Genomic DNA, 17,757 nt, shown 5'->3' on the forward strand with positions numbered 1-17,757 from the left:
CTAGTAATTGCATAAGTGTTGCATACGGACGCGGATATATTTTTTGAGCAGCATGATGTATACAGTAGCATAACTACGGATCAGTACATTACAACGGTAGCATTGCTGACCACGGCAAGGCGACGATTAACGATTCTCTCACCATTTAACTTCATGAACGATCTTCTCATCACCATGCAAGAGTGGAGTACGAGGCGGTATTGACGATACCTCGGATATGGTTTCACCACGCGAGTACATGCCAAAATGACCCCAACCGAACACTCATCTCAATCGCCTAGTTTTCTGATAGTTACATGCCGTTCACTTATTGGCAGTTGTGGCATTGTCATGCAATAGTTTCAATGTAAAACCAAACGGCTCACGTAACGTTGTTCACTACCAGTCGCAGGACCCGAGGACCCGAACATGGACCCCAAGACGCTCGTTGTCATGTGGCAGCCCGCCACTTGGCTGTCATGCAGAGGGTGACAGCGATCTGCTGTCACTGTCATGCCGTCCTCAATCGCTGTCGGTATCCCGTTGGATTATCATATCCGCCAGGTTCCTCTCCGCCTTCAGCCTCTCCAGCACCTGGCAAACAAAACGTATGTACAGAGATGACAATAACTTGCGCCCCGTTTAGAGTTGAAATGAGGTGCTGAAATTTCATCCCCAGTTTTTTCAATCTTTCAGTTGGCCCCGCCAAGCATAAACTGACCTCAAATAGCCCCACACTGACTTCTAATCTATCGCCACTTCTCACCGACTTTTCCAACCCATGATGACCTCACACTGATCCATTCTTCTCTCTCCTCTCTCTCTCTCCCTCTCTCTCTCTCTCTCTCTCTCTCTCTCTCTCTCTCTCTCTCTCTCTCTCTCTCTCTCTCCCACCTACCTCCTCCGACGCCCGGATGATCCTTCCCTCGACCTTGGGAGCCAGTCTGGCCGCCTGACACTCCAGCTCCTCCACATCCTGTTCGGTTTTGCGCAGAGTTGGTGATCGCGAGCCGCTTATGGTCGTGATCACACTGCGGCGCCGCTCGGCTGGGTCCTGGAGACGACGTGGGCAGAGGTCACAGAGGTCACAGCAGAGGTCATAGCAGAGGTCAAAACTGAGGTCAAAGCAAAGGTTGGATCGTAGATCACATCGGTGTCAACCTCAGGGAAGGTTATTACGGAGCGAGCGAAGCGAGCGTAGTCTTTCCTTAGATTAACGGAAATTTCTGAGTATGAGCGGCCGGCCGGCCGGCCGGCCGGCCGTGGTCACGCTTTTGCGAGGCTTATATCTCAGCAACCACTTGACCGATTTACACGCGGTAATTTTTGTAGGGTAGCTTCATTCCTTCTACCAAGTATTGGACTATTCCCGATGCATGTGGGTGACCCCTTATGCACGTGCCACGTGCAAAACGAAGAGGTGTCACTTTTGTAATTGTTGCAATATCTCGGTAACTACTTGGCCGATTGCGCTGAAAGTTGGCATTTAGGTAGGCACCCACTAGGCAATGCGTATCCATGTGCCAGAGTTGGGGTGCTGCTGCACGTGCGCACGTGCAGGGGTCGTTTCCAGATCTCGAGAACGGCTGGACCGATGGCGCTCAAATTTGGTACACAGTTAGGGACCGGTTAGTAGGGTGCCGTGCAAAAGTCAGGATCGGGACCCATGTTGCACGTGCGCACGTGCAGGGTGCCGCCTCCAGATCTCGAGAACGGCTGGGCCGATTGTGCTCAAATTTGGCACATCGCTAGAGACCGGTTAGTAGGGTGCCGTGCACAAGTCAGTTGGAGGTACCCCCTCGCAAGTTCGCACGTGCAAGGCCCACCCTCTCGCTCGCTCCGTTAGTCGCCCCAAAAGGCGTTATACTGGTATAGGGGTTATACCAGGTCACATCAGGGGTTACATCAATAGGTCATATCAGGGCCAGGGGTCATGCCAATGTCACATCAGAGATCACATCAGAGATCACATCAGTCACTCTCTTGTCCTCCCTCTTCTTCTCTTTCCTTCCCTATCCCTTTCTTTTTCTTCCTTCCTTCCTCTCTCTCTCTCTCTCTCTCTCTCTCTCTCTCTCTCTCTCTCTCTCTCTCTCTCTCTCTCTCTCTCTCTCTCTCTCTCTCTCTCTCTCTCTCTCTCTCTCTCTCTTTCTCTCTCTCTCTCGCTCTCTCTCTCTCTCTCTCTCTCTCTCTCTCTCTCTCTCTCTCTCTCTCTCTCTCTCTCTCTCTCTCTCTCTCTTTCCATTGACCCCTCCCTCTGTAACTCCTCCTTATTTCCATTCATGTCCTCTTTCTCTCTCACCTCCTGATCGTCATCGCTAACGCTGTACAGTCGCTCCATGATGGCGTGGGTGCTCAGCACGCTGGCAGAGTGGATCGAACTCCTCCGCTGCATCGGTGTCTCTGCCAGATAAAGGTACCTTGCACTTCTGAACTCACACAAATACACGTACCTATTTAACTGCCTCCGATCTACTCTCTCATACCCATCCCAACAATATTCAGACCGTTCATATTCGAGCTCTTTCAAAAGCAGCAATTTATCTAGACGTCTGTAGCATTTGAGGAAAGTTATGCGCAAATTAAGTTCTTCAAATGCAATTCCTATTATTCTAAGAAAAGGTGAATACGTTAACTTTAATCCTAAGATCAAATATGAGAGTAATATAGCATGCCCAGTGCATGACTCGGCGGCCGGCACACATTTTTACGCTCTTTACGTCGTTGCTGTATTCCGGTGCCTATGAGTAAATACCAGGGTCGTGTGGTTCAGCTGATACTGACCGGGCGGCAGGGAGCTGAACTGGACGCTGTTGCGTCGGGAGAGGGTTGACTCGGGCCGACGAACCCCAGAGACCTCCATCGAACTGCGCAGACGGCTGTTCCTGGAACAACGTGCCGAAAAAATCTCAAGAGTGAGCCACTCAGAATGGTTCAGACTAAAGCTTAGCAGATTCGAGTTCAAAATCAGCAAAGGGAGGCTTGCTAAAGAACAACGGAATTTGAATTCAAGATGACAGCTTTGATCAAGACATGACTAAATGACACAGAGAATGCTATCCTTCCCATTCGCCACTCTTTCCTCTTTTCCTCCTACCCTCACTCTCCACTCCCTCCCTCCCCTCTTCCCCCTCTCTCTCGTTCTCCCTCCCCCCCCTCTCTCTCTCTCTCTCTCTCTCTTTCTCTCTCACTCCTTCCCTCCTTCCCTTCCCTCCACTTCTTCTCCCCTTTCCCATTCCCTCCCTACCTCCGTGAAATGGAGACTATGGACTGGCGGTGGGCGCTCAGCGCTGCCTGAGGGCCGCAATATCCCCGCAGGCGATTGATCGAGTCGAAATGGTTCACTATCGCTGTCCGGAGCTGCGGACTCTGCTCCTCGTCTTGCTGCGATAAAAGGTTGCTTGGTGAAAAGTGTTCGTACAATTGCTACAACTTTTCGAAGTGGTACAATTATTTCTCTGTAGCTGCATATGCAACGTATTCAAACAAACTCACAGTACACTAACGTCTAACACTAAGTCTCATTAACTGGAATGACCTACGATGAATATTCACAAATTAACAACACATTGAGTGACATGCAAAATCACCGAAAGCAGACAGCCAGCACTCAAAGTATTGGTAAAAGTTTTCTAAAACCACCCACCAGCACTTTGGCGTCGACGAAGCAGGTGAACCCGTCCCTGCCCTGGTGCATGTACTCCTTGGTGGCCACCTTGTACAGCTGATCCGGCTGGATGAACATGTCGCCCACCTTCACAAGCCTGCGCAGCGGAGGGACAGTGCACCGTTAGGCAAATCGTAGGGGTCAACAACATCACATTCGTGCATTACGATCGGCGCTGTCTTTGCCGGCCTCGTCCGTATTTCTAAGGGTTGGGGTGACGGCAGAGCACCTCATACGAGCGCCTCGCTATTTTCCCCTGGCGTTAATTTATTACACAATCAGCATTTCCTGATAGAATGCCCACTATTATATCCTTCCTTCCCCGTCCGTATTATCACCCGTTTCCGATTGCTTCTGACCTGTGTGCGCGCGCTGTGTCTCACCTGGGATCCACCCGCTGTCCGGGCGGCTTGTCCGGGTCAAAGACAAAGGACATGCCGGACACCTGGGGGAACCTGCCCGCCAGCCGGGGGTACATGGAGACAGAGTTCTCCACCGCCTCACACAGCACGGCGCCTGAAGGCACACGGAAAATTTTGTAGTGCAGAGATTGCGGAACGCCGAGTCCTTGACTGAAAACGATTGATTGGTTTGAGATACGGCTTCAAAACAAGATCTTACGTGAAATGTATGCAATATACATATCAGAGGTCTTGTAACTTCGCTAAGTGCTAAGTAGCAACAATCTGGAATGACCTTGGTGACTTTTGGACTAATCTGGGTAACATTTGACCTGACCGGTGACCTCCCCAGACTAACCTGTGACGTGCAGCAGGCAGAGGCCATCCATGAATGGGGCTATGGTGACCAGATCTCGCATGGTGAAGTCACCAGCTGGGTGGACCCGGTCACTCCGCAGGGTGCCCGAGTTGAGGATGACGCAGTCGGCATTCATGGCAGCTGGGAGAAAGAGGGGAGCTGTCAGCGCAGTATAGACACAAAACCCATATTTTAAGCTGTAACTTCAAATCAAAATGAAATAAACACAGCTTTATTTGACATATCGGTAGCATTCCTTTTAACAGAAACATGCTTCATAGTCATGTTTTTGTTTTGTTTTATCGCCAGAATCTCTGGGAGGATTGTTACTTACCGAGAATGACGTCCGCACAGAAATTGCCCAGGTTCGTTTCCTCTGAGCGAACCTTGCTGAAGCGACCCTCCAAGTCGACTTCAAAATGGCCGACAACATCCTCGAGCTTCGTCTCCGACATGTCTGCAAAATAACACAGGTAAACGGTTCGGGATGTTCAAATGCCAATTGCTGGAGAGCAAAAACTTTTTCGTGGGCAGCAGCATACATCGAAACTTCGTTAACCCGCGCCCGGCTGGGGGTCCTGGATTTCCACGCCCTGCTGGGGGGGGGGGGGGTGTTTGAACACCCCCCCCCCCTTCTAACTCGGCTCCTGGGCCACGTAGCGATACGCGGAAGGCGGCGTTCGAAAGAGCGTCAAAAATAATGAGGAAATCACTTCGGTCAATTTTTTGGTCAGGTCAAAGGTCGGGTCACCAGAGGTCATTGAAGGCAAAATTTCGCCGATTTCCAGGTCGAATGTCGAAAATTTCCAAGAAGCCAACGCATAACTCGGGAACCAATAGAGCTACAGCGCCGCGAAAAAGCGCATTAGATAGCCCTATTAACGCCCTTTCTGAATAATTCTCTCAGATTTGACCTAACGTCAACGGTTTTGCCTGCAGGGGGCAAAAACTGCAAAAATAACCGATTTTTTCGGAAACAGTTTTTCTGCAATAACTTTTGACCCAAGCATTGTACGAGCTTACTTTTACCGGCATCGTGTTCCTCTCGTCAAGACGCATCGAATGAACTATAACTTGACCTTGAAAGGTCAACTTGAAAATTTGACCTCAGGTCAAGGTCATGACCTGACCGGAAAGGGTCATGTTGCATATCAGTCCAGTGGCGTATCCAGGATCTTGGAAAGGGGGAGGCCAAACCTGCTCGAGGGGCCCCACCCTTACCTTAGGGGCCCCAGTAGTAGCGTACTTAACTCACACCCAGGTGCGGTTCTTTGCCACTTTCGCCATGTGAGGGAGCCTTTTTAGGCACACTCGGCAATCTAAAAAAGAATGTTGAAACGTGAAAAAGGCATCGATATCGATAGCTCTGTAGCGTACAATTTCTTTCAGCAGTAGGCATAAAGTTTTATTTTTTGCTTTGGTCGTCGCTAGGCCCTAGCGACGAGTGACGACCAAAGCAAAAAAAAAAAAACTATATGCCTACTGATCTTTAGTGACCCTAGCGGCTAGGGTCACTAAAGATCATCAAAAGCAAAATGTTTTTGCCATTTTTTTTTTTAAAGATTGTAACATTTTTCAAAGGGCATATGCCAGTCTCTTAGTGTCTTGCTCTGGTCGAGGGCTGATACCCTAAACTTTAGAAGGGCCCGACTCGGGTTGAGCTCTGATCTAGACTCTGATGGCTCTATGTCGCCCACATTGGCCTCACTCCGACCTCTGAAGGCTCATTCTGGCCTCTGAAAGCCCCACACCGGCAACAGGGTGAACCACGCTGGCCTCCGGGCCCCATAATGGCCTCAGGAGACCCATGCTATGGCTAACCTCACAGGGCCCCCCGCTGGCTCTTGAGAGCCTTTGAGTCAGTCTCTGATATCCCTATGCCGCTCTCGAACCCACGCCGGTCTCTAGAAGCCCATGATGCCCCCTGAGGGTCCCACGCATGCCTTTAAGGGCCACTCCTACCTTAGGGTCTCAGGGGGCCCAAACAAGCATAAGGTCTGAAGAGTGGCTGCCGAGGCTCTCGAGGTGGTCTCTAATGGCCCGACGCCAGCCTATGAAGGCCCGCGCTGGCTTCTGACTGGCCAAGCACCAGCTTCTGAAGTCTGGAGTCAAATGACAGATGGCCCCACGCTGGCCTCAGAGGGTTCACGCTGGTCACAGAGGGCCCCACACTTGCCTAAAAGGGCTCCACATTGTCTTCAGAGGGCCCCAAGCTGGTCTCCGTGGCCAATGGACCTCAATCTGACCAAAGAAGGTCCCATGTCTCTGGGCTTAAAAGACCCAACGCTGGACATAGACGGCCCCATGCTGGACATAGAGCGTCCCACACTGGCCTTAGAAGGCCCCACAATGGCCTTAGAGGGTCCCACGCTGGCCATAGAGGGCTGAGCGCTGGCTCCTTAGGGCTCTACGCCAGCGTCAAAGGGTCCCACGCTCAAGTCTAAGCTTCTTTATGGCCGCCAAAGCGACCTCTGAGGGCTCCACGCTAGTCTCTGGGGGCTCAGCCTTGGCCTCTAAGGGCCCTACGCTGGCCTATGAGGGCCATCAAATGGCATTTTAAGATAGTTTGACGCAGTTTGACCCTGAAAGTTACTGGTGGCCCTTCATAGGCCGGCAAGGGACCCTCACAGGCCGGTAAGAGGCCCTCGGAGTCACTGGTAAGTGGTCGTCAGATGCGCTGGCCTAGGGCCCTCGGAGGCGCCGGTGTGGGGGCTCTCAGAGCCACCGAAGTAAGCCCTTAAGAGGCACTGGTGTGGGGCCCTTAGAGGTGGCAGTGAAGGCCATCAGAAACACTGGTGTGGACCGTGAGGCCATATCAAACGAGTATGAGGCCCTTACAGCTGATCCCTCATTGGCCGGCAACGGCCCTCAGAGGCCGACAAGGTCCCTCAGAGGCCGGCAAGGTCCCTCAGAGGCCGGCAAGGTCCCTCCCCAGTAAACATGCCGACGTCGGCCCGACGTCGGCCGACGTCGGGGTGACGTCGGCAACTCGGCATCGCATGCCGACGTCGGCCCGACGTCGGTCCAACCTCGGCACGACGTCGGCTGGATGTCGGATATGCCCGCATGTACCGACGTCCAGCCGAGGTCCAGCCGACGTCGGGCCGACGTCAGACCGAGATCAATTGCTGAGGTCCAGCCGACGTCGGGCCGACGTCGGGGCGACGTCGGACCGACATCGGCCGCTGTTTTGACCGTTGAAAATATAAAATACATGTTTCATGTTTCATAAAGAGCTTCTGTATTCAAAATATCCTCAGGAAACTCAAATCTTCCTCTACGCCGCAACCCCCCTGATCCGAACTGGACGGAAAATTTTATCCCATTTGGGATTGCCCGTAAGCCGAGCTCGCCCGTAGCCGGGTGCGGTGAGTGCTTGGGGGCTGCTCGGCCTATCCTTTGGTCAGGCTCAGCCCCGGCAACTCACCAGGGCCGGGCCCAGTTCATATAGAAAGGCCAGTCGGCAAGTGTCACTTTGCCAAAGTGCCACGTATCAAAGGGACACTTTGGGAAACGTCGGTGCAGGTGTGTAAGAGTGGCTATATGAATCCATTGTGGGGTCGCCCTTTCCAATAAGTGTCACGTAACAGCAATGGGACCAGAGACTCTATATGAACTGGACCCAGGGTGCTCGCCAAGAAGACCAATGTCTCCATCCTATCATCCTTCCGGCTCTGAAATGGTCTTGTCAGACCGAAAGGGCATAACCCAACAAAACAAACTAGATTAGCTATCCGGCTGCGTGGTGTAGTGGTTAGCGCACAAACCTCGCGTTCAAATGACACGGGGTTCGTATCCCACAGCCGGCTGATGCTTTTGGCGTGTTGTCCCAGTAAACATGCCGACGTCGGCGACTGGGTGGCTCGAATCCCACCGCCGGTTGATATTTTTGGCGCGTTGTCCCAATAAACATGCCGACGTCGACCCCGTCGGTCCAACGACGAACGATCTCGTCAACCTCGGCAAACGACCTCGGCCCGACGTCGGCTCGACGTCGGCTGGACTTCGGCTGGACGTCGGAACATGCGGGCATATCCGACGTCCAGCCGATGTCGGGCCGAGGTTGAACCGACGTTGGGCCGACGTCGGGCCGAGCCTCGGTCCGACGTCGGGCCGACGCCGGCATGTTTACTGGGTATGAACCCGGCGTGGGGCCTTTCTGGAGAAAGTGTGACTACACTAGAGCCCATGGGGTGTTCTCACAAGCCCTGTGGTGTCCTTTCCAGTTGAAGCGTGGCCAGCGCGAACCCTCTGCTGCCAATTGGTACCGCAGGGTCCCTCGGGCCCGAGGGGACCCTAAACCTTATAACGGACACGTGCCCCTCGCCCCTGGCTATGCCGTTGAAACCAAGTGATCAGGGGCCTCTCAGGTGACCAGGGGCCTTTCAATTGACCAGGGGCCCACCAGGTGACTAGGGGACCCTCTGATAACCGGGGGCCGGTTATTCCAGGGGCTCCAAGGGTAACTAAATGCCTTCATGTGACTGCAGGGGCCCTTCATATAACCAGGTAATCCCCGGGTAAACATGGGCCCCTAAGGTGACCAGGGTTTCTTCAGGACACTGGCCAGGGGCCACCCAAGAGATCAGAGGCCCCTCAGGTAGCTGGGGTCCCGTAGATAACCAGGGGCCCCTCAGGTAACCAGGGGCCCCTCAGATAACCAGGGGGTCTCAGGCAATCACGGACCCCTTAGGTAATCAGGGGCCCCTCAGATAACCAGGGGCCCCTTAGGTAACCAGGGGCCCCTCAGATAGCCAGGGCCCCTCAGGTAATCAGGACCCGTAGGGCCCCTCAGGTAACCAGGTCTCCTTCAGATAACCAGGGGCCACCTCAGATAACCAGGGGCCCCTCAGATAACCAGGGGCCTGTCAGATAACCAGGGACCCCTTAGGTAGCCAAGGGTCCCCCAGATAACCAGGGGCCCCTCAGGTGACCAGGGGCCCCTCGGGACCCCCGTGGCCCGCCTTGGGTACGTCACTGCACTCAAGTGATCCAAAGGGCCCACTTGCATGCTTGATGCCAAAGGGGGAGGCCATGGCCCCTTGGCCTCCCCCCTGGATACGCCACTGTATCAGTCGATCCGTATCGTCGAGCTGAACACATCTAAGGCGTTTCCATCGCTCTAGCATGCCTCTATCAAAAGTTATTCTCGAAAAACTGTTAGATACCATTCGTGACCTAAGATGACCTCAGGGCATAAACAGGGGTCACAGACACCATTTTCATGTTCAGTGTGTCTAAACCACTTGTAATTCAGTGTTTGGGAGTGTTTATAATGTCTTTCGTCCAAAAAAGGCGCATTTCAATTTTCTCCCATTGACTTATAATGGTGAGGTCGCAAAATTGACCTGACCTTAGGTCATCGATATCGAAATTCTGAGATATACATTTTGTACATGCTATTGCTCTTAGCAATCGCTGAAAGTTTCAAAGCGATCGGTCACTCGGTGTAGCTATGACAGGCATTGAAACTTTTTATGAGGTGAGGTCACTTCGAGTGACCTGGTGACCTGACCTTGAATGACCTTCGTCTGAAATTTTCACAACATGTGTAGAATTGATGTATGATAAGGTGTACCAAAAACGGCGGCGCTCCGCGCCGCCGTTTTTGAGATATTCGCGAAAAACCACAAGGGGAGGTGTTCAAACACCCCCCCCCCCCAGCAGGGCGCGGGTTAATAGGTTAACACCATTCGCTTGAAAAAAAAACACTACTAGAAGCGCTTTTACACAGATAAATTGTATTAGCAAGTAAGCCCCACGTGGATAATTACCGATGAAGGGCTGCAGATCCTCTTTGAGTTTGGCGTCTTCCTCGTACTGGGCGGTGACCTCTATCCGCTGAACGGTGTGGGTCCACCCGCCTCCCGGCAGGTGAGTCAGCTCCAGTACAGAGAACTCCCGAAAATCGGTACCCGACTTGATCAGAGCGCACTTCGAGTCGGGCGCCTGTCGGTTACGAGAGAAATTTAGCCAAACGATGTTATTTAAATTCGACATAAGCAATTCACATTTTACAAAAATAAAATCTCAGAGATCATGACAAGGTTAGAAACAAACTGACAGCAAAAAAAAATCATAATCATCATCAGACATACAGAAGACAAGAATTGTGCGAAAACGTTTAAGATGTTAGAAAGGAAACAGTCTAAAATTTCCCTATTTTGCTCATGGCGCATCACTCACCGTATGAATTTCGTAGTCGTGATCGTGGCCGCCCAGTATAAGGTCGATGCCTTCTGACTCTCTCAGCAGCCGCAGGTCGTTGAAGGTCCGCATATGAGTTAGAGCGATCACCAGCTCACAGCCCTGCGGGCCGGCACATCAGCCACTCAGTCTCACACAAACTGAGCTGGCACATCAGCCACGCTCAAATATTGGGTATGAACGGTTTGCAGTTCTCATGTGACCCCACTATGTGTCAATCTGGAGCACAACTATAAGAAACATCAGAATTGTAGAATTGTCGATTTTGTCAGGATGTTAGATTTTCTAAGCCACTACATCGGCACATTATCCATCTGGTATAGGCCTTGTAATTGTGATGACCACCTATTGTAGGTATCTGGGAATAGTCATCGGAAACACTTCAAAGTCGGATGGACGATAATTCATCGGCGCGATGTCAAACATTATGATAGGTGATGTTAGAAGATATGATAGAAGATTTTCAAGTACCGTGCCTCCGTAGTCATATCGGGTTACTCGACATGAGAGGACTCTCTGGCTCTTATTCTTATCATGGTAGAAGGAAATCAAATACGGCTGATAGGAATTAGCGCAGTAGATATATGCTACTGAGAGCTGAACATGCGGTGCCCATATGGCCTGCTTTTACTTATGTATAAGCAATCAGTAGTTCGAATTGAAATGCCACGGTCTGTTGAGTGTGTCCTGTCATGACAGCAAATCCACAAATAGCGCCCGTTGCGCACAATGGGTCTGCGAGTTATCATGAAAAGAAACAACAAATGCAGAGGGGTTTTACCATGGCGCGGCAAAGAAACAAATTCTGATGACATATATGCGGGTTTTTCACTTCAGCAAATAAACATCGAGTCGAGTCATCAAATGAAATAATCACATCAAATTGACCTACCTGTTAAGGAGCCTACCGGTTGTTTTGTTGGTAACGTGTCGAGTAATGATTAAGCACCCGTTCAGAAAATCAGATTTCAAATATCGTAAGAATAAGTATTTACCTCGCTCCGTAGTTTCGCAGCCAGCTTGTTGCCCATCTCCACATAGTCTATGTATTGTACTTCGTCAGGATTGATGGTAGACAGGGTCTCCAGCCATTCGTATTCCACCAGACCCATCTAGAAATGAAGGAGAAAGAGGCAAACATCAACGTCGAGAGTCTTCTCCTCCATTCACATAATAAGGTGCACTCCATTATAAGAAATTAAGGCATCTGATGCATGTTTTAATGGTGTTATCAGAGCCGTAGAAATATAAAGTTAGAATATTATAACCCAGAAATCTATAGGTGCTTAAACAACATTTGGCCCTTATTCTTCTTCTTATTATTATTTTTTATTCATCCAGTAAAAGGATATAAGCTTACCAGAATCACCAGGAAGGCAACGACCTAATCTTTCTGAACGCAGGCATATCATAAATTAACGTTCCCCAGACTGCACCGACGGACTCACGAAGCCGAGTTTGATGCCGTTCCAGCGCGTGACGTAGGTGATGCGTCCCTCAGCCAGGGGCCGCTGCGTCTCCATGTTCCGAACGTTGGAGAGCAGCCAGGGAAACGACGTCTCCGCCGTCAGAGCCATGCACGAGTCCAGACCGAAATCTGAAACACGGCCGTCAAATATGAGTCAAAACGGTACAAACAGACCGAGCCAAACTCCTAAAAACTGGCCGTCAAATACACGTTCAGTTGAAATTATAATCCTATACATTAGTCTTAACACCTGGGACAGTCACTTACATAGGTAAGACCATGTGAAGAGAAGTCCTAGAGACATACGGCCGCCCATTTATGATTTATCATTCATAATGTTGGATAAGAATAAAGGAACGAATTCGCTGAGGCCTTTTTTGCACCAGGCGATTGAAGGATTCTGGTCCCGTCTAAAATGACGGTTAGAGAAAATGCAGCAGATCGGCTAATTCATTAGGAAGAGCATTGCTTACCGAAGTCATGATTTCCATACACTGCAACATGCACTTCCAGGCGGTTTAGCACAGGGATCATATGGTCGCCCCGAGCAAACGTGCTCACTGAAACAAATCGGCGTACGTTGTCATAAAACAAACCGGTGCAATTGTGGTCGCAGTGCGCAGTGCATGCCATGTCATCTCGCCCCACGGTATGAAAGGTGCAACCATTATCTTATCGTAAATATAATGAAACATAAATGAAAAAATAAAAGCCGTCGAACACAAAATGTACGTTCTACCGTCCTCACCACAGCGGCGCTGATATAAAGTGCAAATACTTACGGAGACTGGGGCTAAATATATCCCCACTGAAGACGACCATCGGGTTCAGATGTCGGAACTTTTCTACAGCTGTCACAAACCGGGCGGCACCGCCAACCTACGGCAAATATTGGTTACATTTGACATAAAATGACTTATTTATCAGCATTTGGAAGGATGCTATTCTGATGCTGTAATCAAATCACAAAGGTTGTACTGGAAATGAAAGAGCTTACAAACAAGCGAGCATTTGGCTTGAATGGCTTCGCATTTTAGATATACGCATACCAAGGTGCCTCACTTTGTATATGCTTGCACTAAGCGTGCCCATGTAACCCTTTCTGAAATGACCGAATCTTGCTTAATTTTAGTCAAATTTAGTGAGCGAAAATAAATGTAAGACAAAAGGCCGGTGCTTCGTGGCGCATTTTTAGATATATGTCATGGGAAACTGAGGACGGGGAAGCTGACCTGGCCCGGCAACAACGCGCGCTACACGGGCAAGCTTTGGAATATCGAGAAAAAAAATATATTAGCCGTTTTCACGACGGCGCTTAACCCTATTCCTGGCGGGCTCCGCCGGGACAAGAAACTGGCGGGGGGGCCGATTCGGCCCCCCCCCTGAGATCTCGAGAACGAAGCAAGATAGCGACAAGCGGTAAACGGCATCGGATACGCATGGACAAGGTCTACAATTTTTACAAAGGTCATTTTCAGGTCAGGTCAAAGATGACGTCACAGGGGTCAAAAAAGTCAAAATGGCGGCGCTAGATGTGGAGAGAGTTTTTCTCGAATAACTTTCGAATTAGTCAAGATAGGAACAAACTAAGGGCATCATCGTGATCCTCTCGTCAATCCGCATCGAATGATATACAGGGTGGCGCCGATAAATGAAGACAATATGTGCTCCACACAAAACATTAATTTTTTGACAAAAGTCAGTACATTGGGTGGGAGCTTGGAACTGGGGTGACTGATGGCGACCTGTCGAGCAGACTTCACTCGATGAATCCCTCTCCGCGTCGATGACGGCCTCGATGCGCGGCCTGAACCGGGCGCAGGTCTTGGTCAGCATGGTCTTGTCCATCTTGACCATCATCTGCTTGATGGCTGACTTCATAGAGTCAATATTGTTGTGTGGGTGTTTGTTAGTGGCCCTCTCGACTACGCCCCACACGTAATAGTCGAGCGGGTTCAGGTCCGGGGAGTTTGGCGGCCAGAGCTCGGGCGTGATGTGGCTGTGCAGGTTGGCGCTCATCCACTCCTGCGTCACCCTGGCCTGAGGGCGGGTGCAGAGTCTTGTTGGAACACATAGGGCCTTCCTCAGCCACTCGGTAGATCCAGGGCTTCACGACGTCACCGTCATCGACGGTGACGTCGACGTCGGGTCGTCGTCGACGATGTTCTCGGCTTTTGCAATGAAATCGTCGTCTCTGACGGCATCAGATCGTCGGGGATGTTTCTTCCGCTTTGCCACAGACGGAACGTCGCCCACAGACTCATCCAAGATCCGCTCGACTTTATAATCATGGCTTCTGTAGACCCTGAGGAAGTTGGCGACCTGGGGTGCCTCGCTGCCGGCGTGAAGCGCCACAATGACCGCGTGCCTTTTCATTTCTTCCGCTATCATCTTCAGCTGCAACGTTCCCTTTTGCTATGGACAACAATTTACATAAAGCATGGCACATGAATGCAAAAAAATTATTGCTTTGCACTAAATAGTTTCCTCGTAACACAGGTTTGAAATTTGTGGTTATTTACCGGCGCCACCCTGTATATGTTGACCTCGAAAGGTCAAGGTCAAAGGTTGACCTCAGGTCACGTGACCTCGAGGTCATCATGTATATCATTCGATGCGTCTTGACGAGTTGAACACAATGAGACCATCCACGCGTCTGTATCTTGTTCCTGTACGGAGTTATTGGCCAAAAACCTTGGGTGACCTTTGATGACGTCACATGACCTCACAGCTGCCCAACAGCAAAACAGACCTCAAGGTAGTGAAGGTTGATCGTATATGAAGTCATGTATGGTATATGGGGCCATTCCGACCCGTTTTAGTGGTAAAAACAGGGAGTTGATTTTTCCCCCATTGACTTATAATGGGGAGGTCGCGAAACTGACCTAACCTTAGGTCACCGATATCAAAATTCCGAGATATACAAATTGCACATACTGGTACCCTAACTAAAGCCTGAAGAGAAGAAATTGATCGGTCAAAAACTCTAGCTCTGGCGTGATTGCAAACTTTTCTGAGGTAGGGTCACCAAACCGCCTCTGGTGACCTGACCTGAGGTCAGATCAACTCAAAATTTTCAGACATGTTGCGTAGAAGCCTTTTAGGAAAAGTCAGAAAATTTGAGCTTCCTAGCTCAACGCGTTTGGGAGAAATAACCAAAAAACCTCAGGGGGGGGGGCTCCTGAGGCCCCCCCCCCCCGCCAGGAATAGGGTTAAAACAGTGTAATAAATTCACGATATGAAGATGATATTTACTGTAAGAGAGATTAAGTGCGGATTTGGTCAAATTAGGTGCATTCGCCACATAGCCCGTCGTGAAAACGGCTTTTATCGCTCACCGGTTCCTGATTCGATGACTCGACATTGTACACATCGTTGAAGTGTACGATGGTAAGTTGTTTGTCACCCATGGAGAAATGTGGGTGCCTGAATCCGCCGTAGTCAGCTGAAACAGGTGGGAGAAAGGGTCGTGTTATATACTCTAACACTAAGGTTATAGTTAGACGGTCATTATAGTTAGGTCAAAGTTAGACACTATACATAAACAGCGCATCTTTAGAGAAGCATTTAACCGGGCAAAAAATGAGTTACTGAGGGTGCTTCATTCGCATCAGCCATCGCAAGTATTCCGCATGACTTTGAGAAATAAAATGAACACCTGCGACTCAGCCTAACATGGGGTGATTGAAATTAAGAGCGTAACAACAAACCTGTTTGGCAGTCCTCCGATATGCCATGTTCGGTAAAAGATACTTGAGCTGTGCCATACTCCATGACAATGGTATTTCAATTTCAAGTTTTTCTTTGCATTTTTCCCAAAAGTATTGTAAATGCATTATATATTCATGTGAGTTAACCGTTATGTACCGATCTTTGAAGGCAATGTTTTTAGACCATAAACGCCAGATTTGTCGCAGGTTTCTTGTGTTTTCCTTGAAATTTTCATTTTTTGACACAGACAGGTCATTGACTTACACATTAGGCTCTTTCACTTTAATATGCCTATTCGATAAGATTCGATTGAAAAGTACCTATGCTGAAATATCTAAAAGGCTAATATTGTTATAGAATTGTTATAATAAGCTCCTCCCACTTCAAACGAAAAGCAATATTATAGTGGTCAATGGTCATCCGTCTAAGACGAGTTTTCCCAGAATTGTAATGCCGTTTACCGATTAAAATCGGTCCTACGGTTCTGGTGATATAAAGACCGACCAAATCACGTCCTGACCTACAGTAAGCCCGCAATGATGTCTAGAGGGAGTGCTCACCTGACACCAAGCGCCCTGCTTGGCTCTCCGATGCACTTTCACCCGCAGACTGAGTTGGAGTGAGTGAGTGAAAGGCAGAGCGATGGAGAGGGAGCCTCTTGGCGCCCTCCGATCGGCACCGCGGCGCGATCAGCACTGAGCCTCTCTCATGAAGCCGTGACCGGCCCACTCCATCGCGCGGCCCGCCGGGCGGAGATATGACGGTCGGCTCTCTCCCTCTGCCCTTATCTCCCTCCGGTCCTCTACCTCTCTCTTCCATTACGCTCTCTCACTTTTCCTCTCTATCTCTTTCCCCTGATTTTACAATCACCAAGTCTTTCTCTCCCGCAAAACAGTCTCACCTTTCTTTCAATATTTTTTTTTCTCTTTCTCCCTCTCTCTCTCTCTCTCTCTCTCTCTCTCTCTCTCTCTCTCTCTCTCTCTCTCTCTCTCTCTCTCTCTCTCTCTCTCTCTCTCTCTCTCTCTCTCTCTCTCTCCACTCCTCACTGCGTTCTTGCAGGCTGCAGCCCTCCATTCATCTCCCTCCATCCTCCACCGGACCCTACTGACCACTCTGCCTCGGCGGCCACTCGACCTGCAGGGTCACCAACCTCGCCCGATGGAGCGGCACGTCGGACCGACTGCCCTGCACCGGCCGCAGTCCGTTACACGGGCAAACAATTACGGCCGGGTGGGGAGCCGGGCCACGCCACCGGTCATTGCAGATGACTGGACTCCGAACGGGCGCTGTCAGTGGACTACCGTCTCTGACATGGAGCCCGAAATCATACCACCAGCTGCTGACCGCGATACCGTAGTCCAGCTGCCGTGGTATTGATTCGAACGATCGGAGGCTGGCTGGCTGTAGTGTTTCGTCTAGCTATAAAATTGGCTGTGCTAACATGCAGAAGTCAGAGCGCCCACTATATCAAAAATGTTATGGTGAAAATGCACTGAGGACGACTTTAAGTATGCTTATCAGTGCAGGGCATATGGCCGACTTCCTTAGACCTCAAAGGATATCCGCATGCGATTGTGATAATTTCCGCTCGTATTCTTGCTATCGTCCTCCGCAGGATACAGTGTCACGGCACAGTGGGGTCAGAGTTGTGACTGCGATCATTTGAACTGCATTACGTGTTACTCAATTGGCAACAGGTATCAACTAACATGCCTTTTTTATTCAAAGACGTAACGAATTCGGTTTGTATCTATTTGGTGTGCAAGACTTGAGAAAACAAAAAATATACCTATACGCTACCTGACATGTATTACATGGCTGGTGCATGGTGCATGGTCGTACAGAGCTCAATGTAACTGGGCTCTAAAAATGTGTTATTAACCATAAATATCATTGTAATGCAACAGATTCAGAAAGGTTCAACCACTATCCCAGCTCATCCCCATACCATACGCACTGGCAGATCCAA

General features: G+C 50.1%; 1 protein-coding gene across 2 annotated transcripts; it reads right to left on the reverse strand.

Moving 5' to 3' along the window:
• Nucleotides 1-18: 18 nt before the first annotated feature.
• LOC122388107 (snake venom 5'-nucleotidase-like) lies at nt 19-16,608 on the reverse strand. 2 transcript variants are annotated; one of them, XM_043378905.1, is made up of 17 exons: nt 16,349-16,608; nt 15,416-15,522; nt 12,860-12,956; nt 12,551-12,637; nt 12,058-12,206; nt 11,605-11,721; nt 10,589-10,711; nt 10,177-10,351; nt 4,737-4,859; nt 4,403-4,543; nt 4,027-4,159; nt 3,623-3,740; nt 3,224-3,360; nt 2,761-2,861; nt 2,279-2,379; nt 878-1,033; nt 19-573 (listed from the first exon to the last, which is right to left on the reverse strand). In XM_043378905.1, the coding sequence occupies exons 1-17, from the start codon at nt 16,605-16,607 to the stop codon at nt 502-504; spliced, it is 2,196 nt and encodes a 731-aa protein (XP_043234840.1). In that variant the 5' UTR covers nt 16,608; the 3' UTR covers nt 19-501. The 2 variants fall into 2 exon arrangements, with proteins under 2 accessions (XP_043234840.1, XP_043234841.1); XM_043378906.1 differs by lacking the exon at nt 16,349-16,608 and adding an exon at nt 15,788-16,016.
• Nucleotides 16,609-17,757: the final 1,149 nt, after the last annotated feature.

Source organism: Amphibalanus amphitrite, unplaced genomic scaffold (genome assembly GCF_019059575.1).
Source record: "Amphibalanus amphitrite isolate SeventyFive unplaced genomic scaffold, NRLGWU_Aamphi_draft 000308F_arrow, whole genome shotgun sequence".
NCBI lineage: Eukaryota > Metazoa > Arthropoda > Thecostraca > Balanomorpha > Balanidae > Amphibalanus > Amphibalanus amphitrite.